Source organism: Prunus dulcis, chromosome 3 (assembly GCF_902201215.1).
Source record: "Prunus dulcis chromosome 3, ALMONDv2, whole genome shotgun sequence".
Taxonomy (NCBI): domain Eukaryota; kingdom Viridiplantae; phylum Streptophyta; class Magnoliopsida; order Rosales; family Rosaceae; genus Prunus; species Prunus dulcis.
The window spans coordinates 21483164-21504113 of NC_047652.1; the positions used below are offsets into that span (position 1 = coordinate 21483164).

Genomic DNA, 20950 nt, shown 5'->3' on the forward strand with positions numbered 1-20950 from the left:
CTTTGGTAAGAAGCAACAAGACTACGCTAGCCGCAGACTGGCTTCTTTGCAACTCGACATACGATCTAGAACCAGCAGCATTCACCTTGGCACCTGAGATTTTACCAATTGGCCCACTCTTGGCAAGCAACAGGCTTGAGAATTCAGCAGGCTACTTCTGGCCACAAGACTTAACTTGCTTAAATTGGCTGGATCAACAGCCGCCCTGCTCAGTCATCTATGTTGCATTTGGCAGCTTCACAGTTCTTGATCAAACACAATTCCAAGAATTGGCTCTGGCTCTTGAGCTGTCCCAAATGCCATTCCTCTGGGTTGTGAGGCCAGACACTACTGAAAAAACATGTAATCTCTACCCCGAAGGATATCAAGATCGAGTAGCGTCTCGCGGTTTGATGGTGGGTTGGGCACCTCAACAAAAGGTTCTAGCTCATCCTTCCATTGCTTGCTTCTTAAGCCACTGTGGTTGGAACTCTACAATAGAAGGTTTAACCAATGGGGTTCCTTTCTTGTGCTGGCCATACTTTGCTGACCAGTTCCTTAATGAGAGCTACATTTCAGATGTTTGGAAGGTGGGGTTGAAGTTCAATAAGAATGAAAATGGGATCATCACTCAAGGAGAAATCAAGAACAAGTTGGAGCAACTGCTTGGTGATGAAAATTTCAAAGCAAGAGCTTCCAAACTCAAGGAATTGGCCATTACCAGTGTCAAAGAAGGGGGCCAATCCAACAAGACCTTTAAGAATTTTATTGAATGGATCAAATCGTAAGCAAGCAAGTCCCTATCATTTGGTTTCGTCTACTCAAAATTCAAGTTTTATTTTTTTTATTTTATATATATATATATATATATTTTTCAATACAAGCGTTATTAGGAAAGGGGGAATCGAACATAAAACCTCAAGTGCAAAGGTAATTACTATTACTTGAGCTACAAGCCCCTTACCTCAAAATTCAAGTTTGAAGTTCAAGAGTGCACCGTATGATATGTCAAAATTCATATGTTTCAACTAACTTGTCTTACATGATTATGGTCTTCTAATCCTATAGGCCTTGTTTCGTAGACTGGACTGGACCAGACTTTTCTAATTAAAATATATTAAAATCATATCCGTCATTTGGTGGGCCTAAATGCACCCTTGGACTGGTTGGGCTTGCTATTTGGCTTGGGATACCGATCCAGCAAATGGGGGTATTATAAACCCAAGAGAAACCAAGGGTTTGGAAGCCTCCGCCTCCCCCATTCGCTGCTTAAAGCAACGTTTGCTCCTCTTCTTCCCATCACCCACCCCACCTCCAAACCCAGCATCACCACCGCCATCCCTAGACCCAACTAACGTCATCCCCCCTCCTCCTCCGGTGAACCCAACCCACCATTTTATGCTTCTTCTTCTTTCTCTGTTTTTTATATTTTGATTCTTTTTTTCGTTTTTTTTTTTTTTTTCTTTGCTTCTTCAAACCACCACCATCACTTTCACATCACTTGAAATGGCGCCGGCGTCAACTCTACTCTTGGGTTTTATTGTTTATGTTGCAGTGGTGGCTGGGTTTTCTTTGTGCTGTTTAAGTGGGGGTTGGAATCGAGATTAATGGTGGTTATGTGGAGGTTACTGTTTCAATTTAAAAGGTTGGGACCATGAATATTTATGAGGTTACTATTCATGGCTGGGTCGGTATGCATATTCTATGAAAGTGGTTATTGTTTGCTGGGGATAGGGATGTGCAGAGACGGAGGTTGACTGGGAATGAGGATGACTGGGTTGGGGTGACGGTTAAGGGGCGGGGTTAGGAGGGGATGGGGTTAGCTTTTATTTTTTATTCTTATATATATTTGATTTAAATGTTTTAAAATTACTTTTTAAAAATAATAATAAATTAAATTTTATGTACTGTTGTACAGGTTTTTATATGGAGCCCACTAACTATTTATTTGGAGACTTTTGGTAAAGTTTGTGTAAACCCTTTGCGTGGAGCCCCCTAAACCCTTTGTACAGACACCTTTAGATGAGAGAAGAATGAGAGTCAGGCAGAGGAGAGGAAGAGAAGGAAGAAAAAGGGTGAGTGAGTGGAGAGGAAAGAAAGCAGAGAGAAAATTCAGCGAGCCACACATATTGTAAACACTAAAATTGTAGCCATATTATTTTATATAGTGAAAAAGTTACTGCTGCTGTTCTTCGAGAACGTGGGCATAGTCGAACCTCGTTAAATGCTGTGTCTCATCTACTTTACGTGCAGCTCAATATTCGCACATATTTCAGTTCATTTTACAACACGTTATCAGCACGAATTCGCTTTCAAAATACCAGCTGAATTCTCTTATGAAACTCAGATCTCTTAATTATCATATAGATCATCCCATCTCCGATGACCCCAAAAATCCCCACTTCTCCCTCTCCATCACGATCATGATAACGATCCTATCCAACGGTCACAAAGCTTCCTGTCAGGTTTGAAATCCACTCTGACACTCAAGACGTTGTCCGTCTTCCTATGACCTCTTCTGTGCACCATTATATGCCTCTGTGTGAAACTAGATGGCCCTGTGGCTAGTTAGACCATGCTGGCGGTAATTGTTTGGGTCTTTGCTTGGTGGCTCACAGCGGCTGTGCCTATGCCCATCGATTCCTTCAATGTCCACCGCTTGCTCATCGCCAGCGTCTTGGTCTTTGCAAAGTTCATGGATGACATTTGCTTTGTGCTAGGTATATCTTGAGTTGAGAATAAAAATGGTGGTTACTACAGAGCAAGAAAACTGTTTCTACAGAGCAAGACGTGGAAAGCCTTCTATATCATGTTTGTCTATTATATTATTGTATTCATAATATTTAATGCTCTTGATGACCATTCACGTGGAAAGCCTGTGTTAGTTTTCTTGGTGGAGAGCAATTGATTTAGGGGAGCAGACAAGCGTGATACCTTACAGCAAATTAGCACTAAGGTTTGTCCCTACTTTCTAATTATATATATTATTTTCTCTCAGTGATTATTTCCTCTTACGTTCAAGTTGCAGATGGTAATGTAATATACTATATTTATTTGCCATTCTATTACTAACCCTTAACAAAAATGGACCATTGGTAATACTAAATATATTATCAGTGGCAGACCATTAGTAATACTAACACTTTTCTTATTTTATTCGGTGGTGGTTTTAACCCCGTATTTATTTTATTTATAGTATGGTGTAAGTTTATTATCCATACAACAGTATCTATTTAAAAGGGTGGCGCGGGTTTATTGTCCATACCTTTACTTTTATTTACATGTATGGAGCAGAATTAGTGCCCATACAAGCACGTTTACTTTATCGCAAATTTAATTTTACTTAAAGTATGATGTGGAATTAACCCTCATACTTTATGAATTTATTTTACTGCACATTTACATTTATTTAAAGTATGGTGCGGGTTTATCGTCCATACCAGTAATTTATTTACCAGTAATTTATTTACAAGCAATTTATTTTATGGATTAATTGTGTCGTATGATGAGTTTTTTTCAGTATACAGATCAGGACCAGAAGTTCCTTGATCCTCATCATACAATTACATCAGGACTTGAAGATCCTTGATGATGATATTGATATGAGAGCTGGCAGTCTCTCCGGTACTATATTTGTAAACATTTGATTGGACTTAAGGGTCCTTGATCCTTGACATGTAAATAAGGACCTGGGATTCCTTAATGATGTAACAGTACCGAATTGGTTAATAGTGCCGTACATATGGATAATAACTGTACTGGCAAATGTATTGTACACATAAATAGATACGTATTCATGACTTGATGAATAGTACCGGATATATGAATAGTAACGTATACATAAATATTAACCATTTTGGGTAAACCGTCACTATATACAAAAGGAAACTTGCAGTTCCTTAAACTCATGGATTAGCAATTAACTAAGATGCCAGAAGTTCCTCAAAATATGGACAATTATGTAAGGGCTTGAAGTCCCGAAATATGTACATAAAATTGTAAAAATATTCATAACATGAGAATATGTGATTTTGGCCCGGAGTTCAAAATCTAAAGGGGATTGAATGTCTATGCCACGAGAATATGTGATTTTGGCATGAGATTCAAAACCTAACAGTGTTGAGAACCTAAAGTTCCAACAATTAAATGGACAACCCTTGAGATATTATTGCAGATTGTGGTACGCCACATATTTCTTTGGCATAAGAAAATGATGAATTTAATAAAGTTTGATTATGTTATAATCGACACCTCAAGGAAGAAATATATTTTGTGAATTCCGGTTGTTAAGAATACACCGTGAAATGGATAATATGAGTATAAACCTCAAATGATGAATTGAGGCTCCCCACATATTTTGTTATATCTGGGCCGGAAGCCCATGGATCCAAATATATGAGAGATCCCGAACTTGAAGTTGTGGGCATATATTAGTTAATGCTCTTCACTACTATATTGCGATATTATCGTGGCTTTTACTCAATTCATATTTCATGTCCATTTGAAAAGAGCGAATAAATTTAGAGTTTGTGTTTAGCCCAGGCCAAAAGTCCCGGGCTCACATGCGTTGAAATATGAAATTTGAGAGATTTGATGTGGTTACTTGAACCTATAAGACACAAGGTTCCAAACCGTCATTTTGAAAAGACGTAAAAACCACAGGTGCAAGTTTAAGAATGTGCGCAATTATTATAACAGGAAAGGAGCATACAACAGATAGATTTTTTCCACCTGCAATGAAGGTGCAGGCCCTGTAAAATCTATAAAATTACATTATGTTCTGGAAGCCTCTGAAGGAAGAGGACGGCGCCTCTTAAGCTTAGCCATAAGCCTCTCGTGGTCTCCCAAAATTCTTTCATTGGAGACCTGCAGCATATCTAGCCTTCTCAGTGTATCAACGGAGTACGAACTCACCAGTTTCAACAAGGCATTATTCTCTCCTTTAAGTTTCTCAACCTCCTGTTGAGACTCATGAATCATTCTTTGAAGAGACGAATTTTCAGTTGTTAGCTTCTGAACCTCGTTTGCTTTGGCACGCAAACGATCAGCCATGTTAGAAACAGAAGCAGCACTCTGAATGCTAGAAGCCATTGAGTCATCAATAGCCTCTTCCTCATACCTCCCTGTTAACAGTATTTCATCCATTGGAGTAATGAAATTTCTAGCTACTATGACAGCAGTAGCATCATTCATCATCACAGAATCATTAACTGTGAGATGATGATTTTGGGATACAAAGGATGGACGCCAAACTTTGGCGTCACTGGTTGTTGTGGGAGCATCATTTAAATTGAAATAATTTGGGCAGGAAAAAGATGAAGCCATTTTAAGAAGGTTTCGAAGAAAGTCTTAGAAAAACTAAAGTTTCAGAAAATGAAGGAAGTTGAGTTGAAACACAATTGCTCTAATCAAGTTTTGTATAGGCTATATCTATAGACGGAAATGTGGCAACGTTTCCAGGACCCCAATATCTTCTCGGATCCCCATATTCTCTTTTTCTTTTCCAGATTCCAAAACTTCACGCAGCCTCTAATAATGTCTGCCGGCACTTTCGGCGTTTTTAAGTATTATTTTCGTCAAAGCCGATCTTGCTTTACCGATTTCACGGAGCTACTTTTTCAAAAGTACCCCGAGAATCTCACAATTTTCCTATGGTTAATTTGAAATTCACCGGTTCTACCTATTCCTTGTATTTGTGTATAAATATGTTACTAACGAAATTTTCTTTGCAGATCTAGATATGCGATATCCACTTGTTTTTCATATCAGTGAGCACTCAATGTGCTTAAGAAGCAAGACTATCTCTGATCATCCATTCATAAAGCGAGACTATCCCTGATCACGTTTCAGCTACATCGGGGAACTGTGAAGGCGACCACATGCTCTAATCTCCTGAAGTTCTTCTAGACTAGGAGAAATGAGAGTTTGTTGTCTGCTCTCATCAGCTTCCTCACCTGATTGCTTACCTTACCTTGCAATCAATATCACAATTTTTGTATCTTTTCTTTCTTTTTATAACTCTCTGTTCATAAGAGATTTTATTTCTTTAGAATGAACATCTGAAGAAAGAATCCATGAAGTGATCCTAACTCTGAGGGTTATTTGTTTTGACAGAGGCAAAAGAATTGTGATTTTGCTTTTGCAGGATATAACTAGATCATCAAGCGCTACATTATATTTACTGGGCCGATACAAGCATGAATGATACTTGAGAAAAGTTTCTCCCACCTAAGGATGTAAGCAATCCTTGTGTTATTTTATGCTTATATACTTATTTGATATTTTATCTTGAAAGGTAACCAAATGGGGAGATAAGTCCGTTCCAAAGGAATGGCTTGTATGTATCCATGAATTATTAACGCAAATTTTACAGATTGCAAGTTGGATACATTGATAATACACTGCACAGATTAAAGTCCCATAAGAACAAAATATGGGTATAGCAGTGATCAATATGATGCACGCCTGTTGCGTAGCAAATGATGTGGATTGAAGTCCCCAAAGGACAATCCTTTGACATGTCAATATTGATATTGTGCACGCCTAATGCGTAGCAAATTGTATGGGTTAAAGTCCCAGAAATTAATTGACATGTATGTATTAATCTGTGGTATGCCTGCAGCATGACAGATATATGGGTTCTAAATGTTCCAACTCCCTAAATGGAGATTATCCATGCCCTACTATAAAATAACGCTCCATTGGAGGTTATAATCCACATTCTCACATAATAAAAGCCCCCTGTAGTGACTTGGGTACCCAAAAAGCAAAGAAATGTTTATAATTGATGCATGCGCATGCACATGAGAATGGTGGAATCATGAATTGATGAATGACAAATTTTGATTTTGGAGTAGCTACTCAAATCATCAATGGGCTGTGTTGATTGGAACCATGTTCAATTATTAAATGTCGACAATATCATTGGCCAAAATAGAATGAGGCAATTCCATTATAGATGAGAATGAACGTGAAAGAACAAACCCACAGTACGAACCCCAAAAGATGTTAATACTGAAAGTTATACTGGGGTGTTCGGAATAAAAAGGAATATACCTACTTTGTATGACACAATGTTTCTGGCAGAAACAAGGAATGTTGGGTTTTCTCCATATTTACAGATTCAATTGTGCCCCCTTATTGCACATTTACGGAGACCAACATGTTATCTTTAAGGGTTATTAAATGCACAGAGCATATCACCTGAAGTGATTCCCTAAAGATGTATAAATAGCTAGGTTAAAGCTATATAATGTGTCATAAAGTTTAATCCCTTTAAACAAAATCCTTGAAAGGATTGAAATTGCATGAAGCAAGTCCCTGAAGGACATGTGCCTGAAGCACAAGATCTGTGCTCAATACTAATGTGCATAAATTGTCTCAGTGAGTACATTGATTATAATATGTTTGCAACATAATGAAACTCCTGAAGAGTTCAAGAAATATTTGTATGGACTTAAAGATCGAGCATTATGCCAACGAGATTCTTGCTTATACTAAGAAAGTATTGAAGCATTTTTATGAGGATTATCCGTTGGGCACTTTAGGGATTTTCCGGAAGTATATTGGACCGGACATCGTATTTTCCAGATAGAGCTCAACTCCATCACCATCATTTTGGGATGATGTGAGGTATATTTGATGCTATCTCCGCATAACACCATGTACGGGCATATTCTTTTCAAGTGAACTTACAAATAGCCCAAGTTTTGTTGGAAACGCGGACTCTGAAAATTTCTATGATTTACATAGAGATAGCTCACTGGAAATATATTTACTTACTCAACTATGAGAATTGTTAATGGCTACATCCTCCACTCACTCAGAAAGATTTTCGCTCCAAAAGATAATCATGAAGATATCAGGGGGAGATATTCATCAGGGGGAGCATCCAGAAGTATGCTGCACTGATTACTGTAATCTTCTTCCTTCCATCAGTTTTCTACCTCACTGGGTTTTTCTCCAAGCAAGTCTTTAATGATGCAACCGACATATCATTTGTAGTCTCCAAGGGGGAGTGTTGTAAAGGTTTTTGTGTGAAGCCCACTAACTATTCATTTGGGGACTTTGGGTAAAGTTTGTCTGCAACTTTCCCTTAGTGCACATTCACGTGGGTTAGCTACCTCCCTCAATCTGCCTATAAATAAGGCATTATCCTGCCTTTGCACAGACACCTGCAGATGAGAGAAGAATGAGAGTCATGCAGAGAAGAGGAAGAAAAGGAAGAAAAATGGTGAGTGAGTGGAAAGGAAAGAGAGTAGAGAGAAATTCTCCAAAAGAGAAAATTCAGTGAGCCACACATATTGTAAACACTAAAGTTGTAGCCCTATTATTTTATATAGTGGAAAAGTTACTGCTGCTACTTTCCGAGGACGTAGGCATAGCAGAACCTCGTTAAATGCTGTGTCTCATCTACTTTACATGCAGCTCAATACTCGCACATATTTCAGTTCATTTTACAACATGTACATGTTTTTTAATTAAATTTAATTATTTCTGATATTAACTAATTTTAATAAACATTAAAATAAATTTTGTTTGAAGTCAATGTAGTCCAACCCATAATTGTACCAAACAACGGACTGGACTTTAGTCCAGTGCAGTCTAGCCCAACCTAATGTACCAAACAACTTATTAAAGTCCAACTCAATCCAAGTCAAACCAGTCTAACACTCCAAGTTTAATCATAATCAGTCCAGTCCAATCTAGTCTACCAAACAGGGCCATAATGATTCGGCAATTTACAATGATCTAGGAGTACAGACTTAAACATAATCTGCAGTTCTTTTTCTAAGGGTGTTTTAATAGGAAACAAGAACTTTGAGAATTCCTAATTTCTTATGGATTGAAACAAACTATCCTAATGCAAACTGAATTACTTAAGTATTTTTAATGGGCAGGAAACTTAAGTAAATGCATATAAATAGAGATCCCTTCTCTAGCAGTTAATCAACTACTCATATAGAAATCTCACCCCTTAAGAGAAAGAGCTTAAGGACTGCATAGAAGAAGAAGATCTCTATCTTACCTACAGAAGCCATGTGTGATCAAGATTAGTCTTATTGAATAAAGACATGAAATAACATACATCAGCTATATTCAATGTACAATAATGAATGACAATTTCACCATTTCAATGTCAGTGTCAATCAAACATGTTGACACCTCTAATCACTCTCATTGGGCATTTGATTCAAGTGACCAGAGTGTGGAAACAAAATATCTCATCCTAGATCTCTATCTTACCTACAGAAGCCATGTGTGATCAAGATTAGTATTATTGAATAAAGACATGAAATAACATACATCAGCTACATTCAATGTCAATGTCAATCAAACATGTCGACACCTCTAATCACTCTCATTGGCCATTTTATTCAAGTGACCCTAGCATGAAAAGAACAACTTTGTCCATTGCGTATTTAACATCTTTAATACTTCCACAAAGAACGACTAAGAAATTACACATTCACCAAAGCATCAAGAAAACAACGATATAATAAACCAAATTAATGACTTAAAAATACGACCAGTACCAATGAAGTCAACACCAACAGTAATGGCTCCTCATAATTAAAAAGACCTGATTAAGATGAGAAAACATCTGAAAGTGGGAAAACGAAAAATAAAGAAAAAGAATGAGCAAACAACATATTTTAGCTATTCCTTTACCAGCACAAGGTCATGTAATTCCCTTGATGGAGTTGTCGCAGTGTTTAGCTAATCATGGCTTCAAAGTCACATTTGTGAACACAGAGCACAATCATAAGCGAGTCATGAATGCTTTGGCTGATGAAAGTCATATAAGCAGGGATCATATTCATCTAGTTTCGATTCCAGACGGCTTAGAACCGTCGGAGGACAGGAATGAGCTAGGGCAGTTATTGGAAGCAATGCAACGAGTCATGCCTGGGAAGTTGGAGGAGCTGATAGAGAAGATCAACCAAGGGGAAGGCCAAAAAATCACTTGTGTCATTGCTGATCAGACTGCAGGGTGGATTCTTGAAGTAGCAGAGAAAATGAAAATCAGGAGGGTTGCCTTTTATCCTGCTGCAGCTGCAGCCTTGGCGTTGCAACTTAGTATTCCAAAGTTAATTCATGAAGGAATCATTAACAATGATGGTGAGATCCACTTACCCCTAACTTGTCAATTACATAATATTTTAGTCCAACTAGTTCTTCGTCAAGATTGTTCAAGCTCACTCATCTCATCTGAAATGTAAAATTTTGATCCAATGACTATTTGGAAATTTGAACAAGTTCAATTCTGGAGTTCTGTTTTTATCTGTTATCATTTCACAACGGTTCACTTGTGGCAGGAACTGCCCCAGAAGGCCGTATGTTTCAGTTGGCACCAAACATGCCCATCATGAAAACTGAACACTTGTTGTGGTCATGTATTGGCGACTTAACCACACAGAAAATTATGTTTCAAGCTATGGTAAAAGGCAACAAGACTGCGCTAGCCTTAGACTGGCTCCTTTGCAACTCGGCATACGATCTAGAACCAGCAGCTTGCACCTTGGCACCTGAGATTTTACCAATTGGCCCACTCTTGGCAAGCAACAGGCTTGGGAATTCAGCAGGCTACTTCTGGCCACAAGACTTAACTTGCTTAAATTGGCTGGATCAACAGCCACCCTGCTCAGTCATCTATGTTGCATTTGGCAGCTTCACAGTTTTTGATCAAACACAATTCCAAGAATTGGCTCTGGCTCTTGAGCTGTCCCAAAGGCCATTCCTCTGGGTTGTGAGGCCAGACACTACTGAAAAAACATGTAATCTCTACCCTGAAGGATATCAAGATCGAGTAGCGTCTCGTGGTTTTATGGTGGGTTGGGCACCTCAACAAAAGGTTCTAGCTCATCCTTCCATTGCTTGCTTCTTAAGCCACTGTGGTTGGAACTCTACAATAGAAGGTATAAGCAATGGGGTTCCTTTCCTGTGCTGGCCATGCTTCGTTGACCAGTTCCTTAATGAGAGCTACATTTGTGATGTTTGGAACGTGGGGTTGAAGTTCAACAAGAATGAAAGTGGGATCATTACACAAGGAGAAATCATGAACAAATTGGACCAACTGCTTGGTGATGTAGGTTTCAAAGCAAGAGCTTCCAAACTCAAGGAATTGGCCATGACCAGTGTCAAAGAAGGGGGCCAATCCAACAAGACCTTTAAGAATTTTATTGAATGGATGAAGTCATAGGCAAGTGGCCTATTGACTAATCAGTTTCAAGAATTGATGTAAGGCCAATGTATCAGTTGATACAGTGATGCAATATACTATTTGTATCAAATTGTTGCTGGACTAGTTGGAAGAATCATAGAACTATTAGATATTCGATACAAAGTATTTGAAATTACTAAATACAATGTAACAAATTGAAATTATTATGTACGGACCGAACCTGCAGTCTGCAGATGACGTATTTATTGGAGTTATTCAAAAGAAGAGAAAGCAATGTTTTTCCTCCGGCTCCAAGAGTATGGGCAAATGCTAGGTGATGAAGATGTGACATACATTTTGCTTGTAGGCTTGTCGATTGTAGCCAGCCAAGGTTGCTTTTTGAAATGAAAGAACAAGGACTCAAATTCAGATGGGGACATTTATTTCTGTGAAACACTTTGTTATCTCAAATCAAAACTCAAAACTCACCAACGAGGGTTGGTTGAATTGGTAAGGATCTTTCTTTTCGTTATCAAGACCTAGGTTTGAGTCCCACTACCAACAATACCTCTTAATGGGTTATAAACTAAAAAAAGAGCTAAGACCCCCTCTGTAAGTCCTCAAAGAGGCCTTGGTATGCCCTGAACCGGGGATGAGGTAGCTTCCCATCCCCTTAAACTTTCTTTCACCAAGAAATAACAAACTGAAAACTCCTTTTTTTTAAAAAAAATCCATTTTTCCTCTAGTGGGTAGAGCCTACCAAGCCCAAGGAAGCCATTAAAAGCAAGCTATCAACTCCATGTTACAAAATTTATTGAAAAGCACCATTTTAGCTAAATGAACAGAGAAGAGCATGCTGAGTTGCTGTGATTTGCTTTTGCACATGGTTTCCTTTCTAAGTTTAAAACGCACTTAATTACACAGAGCAGAAAGAAGGTTAAGTAAGACATAGAGATTTACGGAGCAGAGAGGAGAGGAGGAGGGGAGGAGACATACAAACTGGCAAAGACCCCTCAAACTTTGGCTTTTGCACATGGGATTCTTGACTGTGCTGCTGAGAAAAACTTGTCACTATCATCACAAACACTGCATGCCACCACCGGCATTGGAAGTGATACGACAAATTCAAGGACAAGGGGCACTGCTGTCATTTTCATCAAGATATTATGTGAAATATCTATCAGAGTTCAATTTTTACCTGCACACACCCATTCCCATTCTTAATATCAAGTATAGTACCAGTACTTACTGCAATCACTACTGGCAACACCACCACACACCCCATGCTCCTCTCCTATCTATCTCTCTCTCTCTTCAGAAAAACTTGGGTTAAACGGGAATAACACTGTTTTGCTATTTCCAGTCAATTACGGTATATATGTCAAGTGGATAGCACACAAGTGTTTCTCCTCTCTCTCTTTCTCTGCAGAATTAATAATACTGACAAATTATGCTTTCAGGCTTTGCTGTAAAAATGCCATGCCTGAGCTCAGTCATTTTGCATCATGCATGGGTTGGATGTAGATCCATCATGTCATCATGTATATATATTTCCTCTGCTTTGCATATGTCTCTGTGCTTAGAAAATGATGTGTGTGCAGTGTGCGTCAGTAAGAGAGACATACACATAGAGAGGGCCAGAAGGGATGTCCAACTCTTGGGTTACCAAAAAATTCCCATCTTTTTTGTTTATGCATTTTAGTTCAGACACAGAAAAACCAAAAAACCCAACAAAAGCTTGATTAATTATTCAAAAAAATTTGACCAATTTCAGGCAAAAAAAGGTGGAAAATTGTAAATCTTTCAACTTCATTCAAATGAATGAACCCTGCAGAAAATTCATCTAATCGAAATTACGGAACTTGTCCATCATTTTTTTGCAGAAGATTAATGAACACCATATGCACCAAGATATAAAGTAACACATTCTGCTACAGAAGATCTGATGAAAAATTTAGCTATTAATTAGTTCAGCCTCATGTGGTGGGTGTGGTGGGTGATGATCTTCAACCACACAAAGCATGCAACATCTAAACTTGAAAATTAAATTAAAAGATTTTAAAAAACCCCCCAAAGACCCTGTCTTTTTTCTTTTTCTTTTTCTCTTTCCATTGAAAAATTGAAAGATATTGAACTATAATACAGCAGCAGTAGCAGTAATATTTTCTTTCTCACTAGATCCATAAAGTTCAACGAGTCTCTGCAAAATCACGACCTGGGTTCGCAGCAGAACGATGTAATCCGCCGTTTCTTGGAACAATTCGTCAGATTTTAGCGTCTTTCCGGCGTGGGATGGGCTGATGAGGCTCTTCAGGGTCTCCAGCTTCGCTGAGACCGTCTTGGAAGAACACTTGCTCTTGCGTCCACCATTGTTGAAGCTTCTTCTCGGAGCTCCACAGGCACGTGACCCCAGTCTTCTTCTTGAGCTGGTTCTTCTTGTTCTTCTTTTTCCTGCCAGGCTGGCTTTGAGGTTTCTTGGAGCTGAGCTCATTGTGTTTTTGTCTGTGTGAAGAACAGTCACAGAGAGAAGAATGTAGCGAAGAAGAGGCCTCTCGGGGTTTAAGTAATGGAGGATTCACAAATTGACACTTGGGTTGTAGTTTACTACGGAAATGCCATTTTTGGCTTCTTCTCTGTCGTTTACTCGTTTTCTTCTGATTCTGTCATTTTTGGGCCTTTTATTTATTGCGTTATAATTGGAAAGAAAATATCATGCAAGTAGCTGGGGGAGTAGATTTTCATTTTTTACATACGAGGAGAAGGAGGTTATTTTTGTAATTTCACGATCCGATGGTTTGGCATCTCAATTAAAAGGAGAAAGCGGGAACAGGGCACAACTTGCGAGCCTTAAGGCAGAAAGCCTGCCCATCTGTAACGGCACATGTGAGGTCCGGGACCGTCGAACGCCTCATTCCCAAACTACCCTCAAGTTTGTTTATTTATTTAATTTTCTGTATGAGAGTTGATAAACATTACAACATTTGACCTTCATCTCTCTCATAATCAAGGGTAGATACATTAATTAATTTTTGATTTGGGTTGTTTTTAAGACCCAACAAAATCGCTAATGCATCATAAAATTTTGCTAATGTCAAGTTGACAACTAATTATTGATTTATGTAAATTTCACGAGTGTATAGACAATTGATAATCGTTGATTGATGTAGATCTCACATGCTATATCAGCCCAATTAATAGCTCACAATTAGTTATAAGTTAGTAAACCTTGTTAGTTATAAGACACGACAAGTCGATAACAAGCCCAACTAATCGTCATTATCAAATCTAATACTTAGTAAGCATATAAATTAGAATACTCTATTATATATGTTAGGTGGCCAAGCAAACAAAGGACAAACATGATACTATACCAAAGTCCAACAGAGGGGAACAACAAAGCAAATGACAATTAATTACGAGCGATATCAGGATGATCCAGAAGAGAAGGCATAGCTAGCAAGACAAATTAAGCTTCTGTTTCTCTCTTTTGATTTTGTCCACAAAGGGGGGCTTAGGCTTGTGTTTAATTATAATGTGATGAAACAAGGTAAGGGGCAAAATAGGAAATTGGGATGGAAATAAAGGTTGGAGTGTGAGCTAGCTAGGTCAAGGTGGGTTGTGTTGGGAGTGGGAGTGTGGCTTCCCTAAAGGATGCATGTGAAGGTGATATGGGCCAGCAAAGCCCCCCATATGAGGGCTGGCTTGAGAGAAGAAGAGGGTTTTGATTTGAGAAGAGCTTGAGATGAGAGAGTTGAGAAAAAAAAAGTGCACATGGGAAGCACATGCAGATGGGGAGTTTTGGAGTGTAGTTTGGGAGAGGAGGGGTAGGGGCATGTGACAAATGAAATGAGAGACAGTGTGGCAGCATGAAATGTACAGCATGTTTTGCACATTCCCTGCATGGAACTGATCAACTGGCACCACCTTCTCTCCTCTCTCTCTCTCTCTCTCTCTCTCTCTCTCTCTCTCTCTCTCTCTCTCTCTTTTTAGCAAAGCGATATTATAAATTATTTTAATATATCGAGAGATTAAACTTAAGTAAATGATTACACACTATCGTGACCAACTGATCTAACTCACTCTCTCTTTCCCTCTTACAAATGATTATATTCTAACTTTAATCATTTACTTTTTTTTTTATCAATCAATTCATATATAATTATAATATTTATAAATGGGTTTTAGACTTGGTTTCAATTGGAAGCTAATTCAATCTGGCATGTGTGACATGTGTCTAAGCAGTGCACATTACATCATTCCTATACATACTTTGTTAATTAATCAAGGTCAATTATTAAAATGTATCAAAGTACCATTCTGTGATCCATTTTATTAAGCTAAACAGAAGATCCTGTCTTCTCTCGTAGGTGGACTTTTGTTTGAACTAGCACTGCAAACTTCCAACAATATTTAACTTTATCCATTAAATGTGAAACAAATATGGCACAGCATGTATATCTGTACTAGAATTACAGGTTCAAATAAAAGTTCACCCCATTCTCACTTTCCCCCTTGTAAAAAATGAAAAATAGTTGAGATTCTTCGTCACGATAAATTTCTAACTCTATAGCTGAGTCGGTCTAACTCTAATGATTTTTTTTTGCATGAACTTCTCTATTACAATAAATTTCTAATTGCGCTACTGAGATTGTTGTGAGTAAAGAGTTAAAAAGTGAACTTCAATTTGGTATTCATTTAGAATAAATTTGACAACATAGAACAGGTCTTTTATAGGTGGTAATTATATGTAGGTCTAGATCAATCATATGAATGGTCAATCTAGAACTCAAATCCTTGCTTGCTATATATGAATGTGAGGGACATGATGATGATGTTGATGATGAAAGCCAATATTGTACAATATATATGTATATAAGCAAATCACAGAGAGCTAGATGTGATGTAACATCTTCTTTTTTTTCCTTTCTGGCTGATCAGCTAGCTAGCACTTTCTTTGTTAGAGTTGAGAGGAGAGGAGAGAGCTCAGTTAGCAATTCATGAGCTGAGAGCAATTGATGCATGTGGAGGTTTTCACTTTATTCCTTTTGTTTTTCGGTCGGCAGAGGCTGCCATAATCGAACATGGCTCACTCTCCCCTTTTGATTGCAACTCCATGACCCACTTGTTTTGTCTAGTCTCAACCAACTTTTTGCCTCCTACTAATATTTCTTCCCCCTTTTCCCCTCTCCTATATAGAATCCCCATTTTAAACACTCAATTTTACTCCTGTCGGCTCCTAATTAGTAACCCAAAACTGAGTTTTTATTGTTATTCTTGGTTTCAAAATCATATACTCTCAAATTTACTCTCATCTTATCCGCGCATAAATGTTAGATTTCAAACAAACGTGAGTTAAGGTCAGTTGGCCAAAATAGTGTGTCTACTCCCTTACACCCGAATTCAAGTTAAATTCGATCCTCACCCCCTAATACTCGAATTTGATCCCCTCCATGTACATAAGAGTAGTTTAAAATATCATTTTGTCAACAAAAATAAAAACAAACAAAAAATCACGTAAGAACCCAAGAATTAATAACAATTGTGAGAGTTTGATTCTTAACCTTTTCTTTTTCAAACCTAAGGTCTTTTTTTAAACTTACTCTCACAATCATGTATGACTTTGTCTCTAGTTGTCAACCTCTTTAATGCCTCTAAATCAAGAAAAGAATTTAAAAAAAACAATCAATTTATTTCGGTTAAGTTTATTCTATTCTATTTCTACAACAACACTGATTTCGTTAAATTGATGCTTGGGCCATTGCCAATAGCAAAAGCCCTGAAACTGTTGAAATTCAGCTGGTTCCGCCAAATACAAGCCCAACGGTCCTTCGTTGCTTTGTGGGACCATTTGCATTTGCGACCCTGAATAAATAGTTATTTTAATAAAAGTCCTTTTTTTATTTTTTATTTTTTTATAGTTTGCTTACTTTTCTCTTCCCTCAGGCTCTCTCACTTGACCCCATTATCGGGTTTTACCAATTCCGCCATCGAATCAGGTAAGAAAAGAAAAAATCGTTCCATTTTCTATTCAATGTTCAGATCAGCAACCTAGCTAATTCTTCAATTTTGTTCGTGTTTATATTCTTTGGTGCGATCTAGGTTAAAGGTTTTGATTCCTATCTGCATGCTCTTTTTGGTTTCTGTCAATTTTAATTTTGGGGATTTTTAAGTTTGTTTACAGTGTAAATTTTGGAATGTTTTTCTAACCCCAAAGCTTTATCAGTTAGCAGTCATGGATTTCGTTTTCTGATTCCTGTAGTTTTGCCTCTGAATAGGATGAAGTCTGCATATGAGTTTGATATGTGTTAGAAATGTACAGGTTTTAGTCAAATCTTTGGCATTTCAATCTCTGTATATTGATAATACGCCTTGTGTTATGGTGGTAGCTATCAGAATGACAATACGGGTTATTTCTCGCATCTGAATTTTCTATATGCTTGGTATTTGGGGGACAGGTATCCCCATTTCTTGCAAAAGTTATGTTGTTCGTATCGTGTTGGCAATTTGCATATGTAAAATGCACGTAAGTACCGAGTGTAGAAACAATTCTGTGGTTGTTCGATAAAAAAATTGGCTGTTTGGTTGAACTATGGAAATGTATTCGGCCCAATGTAGGGTTATGAAAGTGCATTTGCTTATTGAATAAGACCGCCAATACATAACCGAATGTTTGGTCCAATGCAAGGTTCTTCTTGAGTTGGCTTACACATTGTTATCAAAAGCCAGTGCTTAGTTTGAGTACATCTCTTCAGAACCAAACTCAGTGTCAGGAGTCTTAGATATTTATGTTTGTTTACATTTGAACTGATTTTGATATCTGTGATCTATAGTTTTTGTGCCTTTCCCCATTCTCTCTAGAGCATGTTTGTGTTTGATGCTCATTTTAACTAAAAGTTGGAGTGTATATTTTCTGAATTTTGAATTTTGTTCTGTTTTTATCCTTTTTCCACAGGGCTTTTTGTGAGTTCACTGCTTTTAGTCCCCTAATGTGTTGATCGTTGCATATTCTATTTTTAAGGCTAGCTGAAAATGACATATGAAGAGGTTCTGAAGGCCGTTTTTCCTTTACTCGAGGGTGTGGACCTTGCTTCTTGTATGGCAGTGTCTAAGCAGTGGAGACACATAGCTCGAGATGATTTCTTTTGGAAGTGCGCATGCGCCAAGAGATGGCCCTCTATCTGCAAGCGACCTAACCCTCCAACTCTAACGTATTACAAGCTGTATCAAACCTTTTATAAGCGCCAGCCTGGTCGAATTCTTCTTCCCCCAAGACTTTCCTTTGATGACCTGGAATTTTTCATCGATATCTGGACAGAAGATCGATTTATCTTTTCTGAAGTGGTCCCAGGCCCGATCCTACAGAACGGTATTAAAATCCCACCACCAGGAGTATGTGACATGCTTAGATTGCACATGGAGAGCTCCGAGTACAAGATGAAAGTCCCTGTTGAGCCAAGGTTCACAGTCCCTTTGAGCCAGACCGTGAATGTTTCAGTGCTTGTGGGGCGCAAGGATTCTAATAAGGTTGCTTGTATACTTAATAAATCTATGTTTGACTACATTGATCGAACAGCATACAGAGCCATGGCAAATGACTACCTTGACTTCTCACCGGTCTACCCATTCACTACGGGTATCCGGGCATGGATCTCTTTGCTTTTCATGGACAGCGGAAATGAAGGAGTTGTTGATGTCTTTGGGATTGAAATGGATTTCATGGATGCTGCAAACTCGAAGGAAGAGGTTTTGTGGCTATTAGACATGCTTGATTGGAAGTGAAGTTTTGACTTGAAAGCCAATGCAAATAAAAAAGAGCCACCAAATTGGATGCAACAATGATGTTTTTGTCTTCTACGGTTCAGTTGGCATGCTGAGGCTGCATATGGAACGCAGTACAACGCTCTCATTTCCAGTGACAACACTTTGCTTTAGTGGTATCACTTTCTTCGTGTGTTCTTGCATGTTCAAAGTTTGTACATACTTGTTTTATTCATTACCTTTAAAATTATGAACCTCATTTTTTTTGCTCCGTATTGAAGTATATTTCATTTGGTCTTATGAACAATGTGCTGAGCATCAGGGTAATTTTGACTACAATTGAATAGCAGATCTTTTTTCATTTATTGATATCCATTAGTTGAACGATAACGCCAATCCTTTCTTTGTTTGGTACAAGAACATTTAAGTTATTTAGAATAAAAGGGAAAGAATCTTGTCTACCAAGGAACAAAATATTTGAGGGATTTCTGCTAGCTTCAATTTTGGAAAGACAGAAACAAATTTGTGTTTTTAAAAATCCTGTTGATTTTGTGCCATTGTCTTGGTTTTAACCCAAATACAAAGTTAGGGTATGGACTTTACCTCATTTTGTATTAGCTGCCTACCAAAAAATAAAATTTTTTTATTGAGCATCTGCATTACAATATGTGTTTTCAAATTTGACACATGGGGAAAGCAACAGGTGCAAAATAACTAAACGCTCATCCTAGTTCAAAAATTTATTCTCCCGTCATAAGTCTGACCAAATTGCCAATTTGCTGGTGCAACATCATCAAACCTAAGTGTTTTCCCATCACTTGTGGTGACCAAGAATGATAAGCTTTGCCCTACTATGTTGCTTCCCGTCTGCCAAACTTGGCCCCAATTGCGAGACATTTGAAGCCAGTCAGTGCTAGAGCCTTTAATTTTAACGTTTGCAACATCACCGGCACCGCCAACGTTGAACACCAATGCAGTAAGCCAGTAGGGGTTTCCCTTAAGCTCAAACTTAACCCCTCCGCTTTTCTGGCACGGGACTCTGCGATATTTAACCGGGATTATCCCGGCTTTCGCTTGTGCGAGTTTTGTGAACATCGTCATGGACAAATCGAAGTGTCTCTGTGGCGGGTTGCACCAATGATCAGGAGCTGGAATCCAATTTGGAGGACAAAAATTGGTTGCAGTGATTGTGATTGCACCGGCATTAGGGATGCACCATTGTGGATCCTTGACACACCGGATCTGAAAACAAGCACCGCAAGCATGCCCGTCCTTGAACAGCTTTGTGCTTAGTGCTGCTGTCTCCAGGCCATAGCCTTGTTGGAAGAGATCACCATATCCACAAGCCCCCTCTGTTTAAGAATCACAAAGTTAAAACTTGATATAAAAATAAAAATTGTTATGTGCCGGTTATATATAACATTCCTCTCATATTAAGTACACGAGTTTACTATCGTGGGAAGGAGGTTACATGTAACCGGTGCAAACAAAAACTCTTTCACTTACGCATGGTTTCTCCTCCGTTCAGGTCACCATAAAACGTTGCGTGTGCATCATGCCAAATCTTGCCGGTGCGTCCCTTAGCTAAGGGGATTACATCGCCCATGGCTTGAACCAGAAGAGTGATGAACACTGCCCATGTAAACAAGTTCTGAAACTTAGCCATGGCAATGTTGTAGTGAGAAAAACTGGAATGCCTCTTAATTACAGAGTTAATTTTATAGGCACAAGTGGGATTATCATAAAAGGAAACATAAATTAGATGATACTGATCGAGTGAAAAAAGGAATGTAATGGAACGGACATGATTAATTCCTATAATCCTATTGCTACGATACATTGGACCGATTATGTTTCCTTGTTGCATCTCCTAAGAAGATTTGAAATTAAAAGAGGTAAAGAATGTCAACCTAAATTCTTGCCAAAGCAGAGCCACAAAGATTTCCAATTCCAATTTTAATTTTAATTTTGTGCTGTCTTTGGTATTCTCAGGTCCGGCTTTAAATTATAGTTTGACTTTAAATTATATGTCCAAATTTTATGTAATTT

At 38.2% G+C, this 20950-nt stretch overlaps 4 protein-coding genes across 5 annotated transcripts in view; 3 read left to right on the top strand and 1 right to left on the bottom strand.

Annotated features, from left to right (window-relative positions):
- Positions 1-767, top strand: part of LOC117623146 (UDP-glycosyltransferase 83A1-like) — a 3628-nt gene extending 2861 nt beyond the window's left edge. Inside the window, exon 3 of the mRNA XM_034354017.1 lies at positions 1-767. This exon is cut by the window's left edge and continues 10 nt beyond it. Within this exon, the coding sequence (XP_034209908.1) occupies positions 1-767 (767 nt within the window).
- An 8850-nt stretch (positions 768-9617) lies between these two features.
- LOC117622960 (UDP-glycosyltransferase 83A1-like) lies at positions 9618-11222 on the top strand. Its single transcript, XM_034353780.1, has 2 exons — positions 9618-10101; positions 10299-11222. Exons 1-2 carry the CDS (start codon positions 9618-9620, stop codon positions 11180-11182), a joined length of 1368 nt encoding a protein of 455 aa, XP_034209671.1. The 3' UTR covers positions 11183-11222.
- A 5845-nt stretch (positions 11223-17067) lies between these two features.
- LOC117622091 (F-box protein At5g39250) lies at positions 17068-19266 on the top strand. Of its 2 annotated transcripts, none has more exons than XM_034352629.1 (2): positions 17068-17139; positions 18162-19266. In XM_034352629.1, the coding sequence occupies exon 2, from the start codon at positions 18173-18175 to the stop codon at positions 18920-18922; it is 750 nt and encodes a 249-aa protein (XP_034208520.1). In that variant the 5' UTR covers positions 17068-17139; positions 18162-18172; the 3' UTR covers positions 18923-19266. The 2 variants fall into 2 exon arrangements, with proteins under 2 accessions (XP_034208520.1, XP_034208519.1); XM_034352628.1 differs by having other exon boundaries at positions 17070-17139; positions 18096-19266.
- A 367-nt stretch (positions 19267-19633) lies between these two features.
- LOC117621599 (expansin-A23-like) lies at positions 19634-20567 on the bottom strand. Its single transcript, XM_034352169.1, has 2 exons — positions 20408-20567; positions 19634-20253 (listed from the first exon to the last, which is right to left on the bottom strand). Exons 1-2 carry the CDS (start codon positions 20565-20567, stop codon positions 19634-19636), a joined length of 780 nt encoding a protein of 259 aa, XP_034208060.1.
- Between the last annotated feature and the right edge of the window lie 383 nt (positions 20568-20950).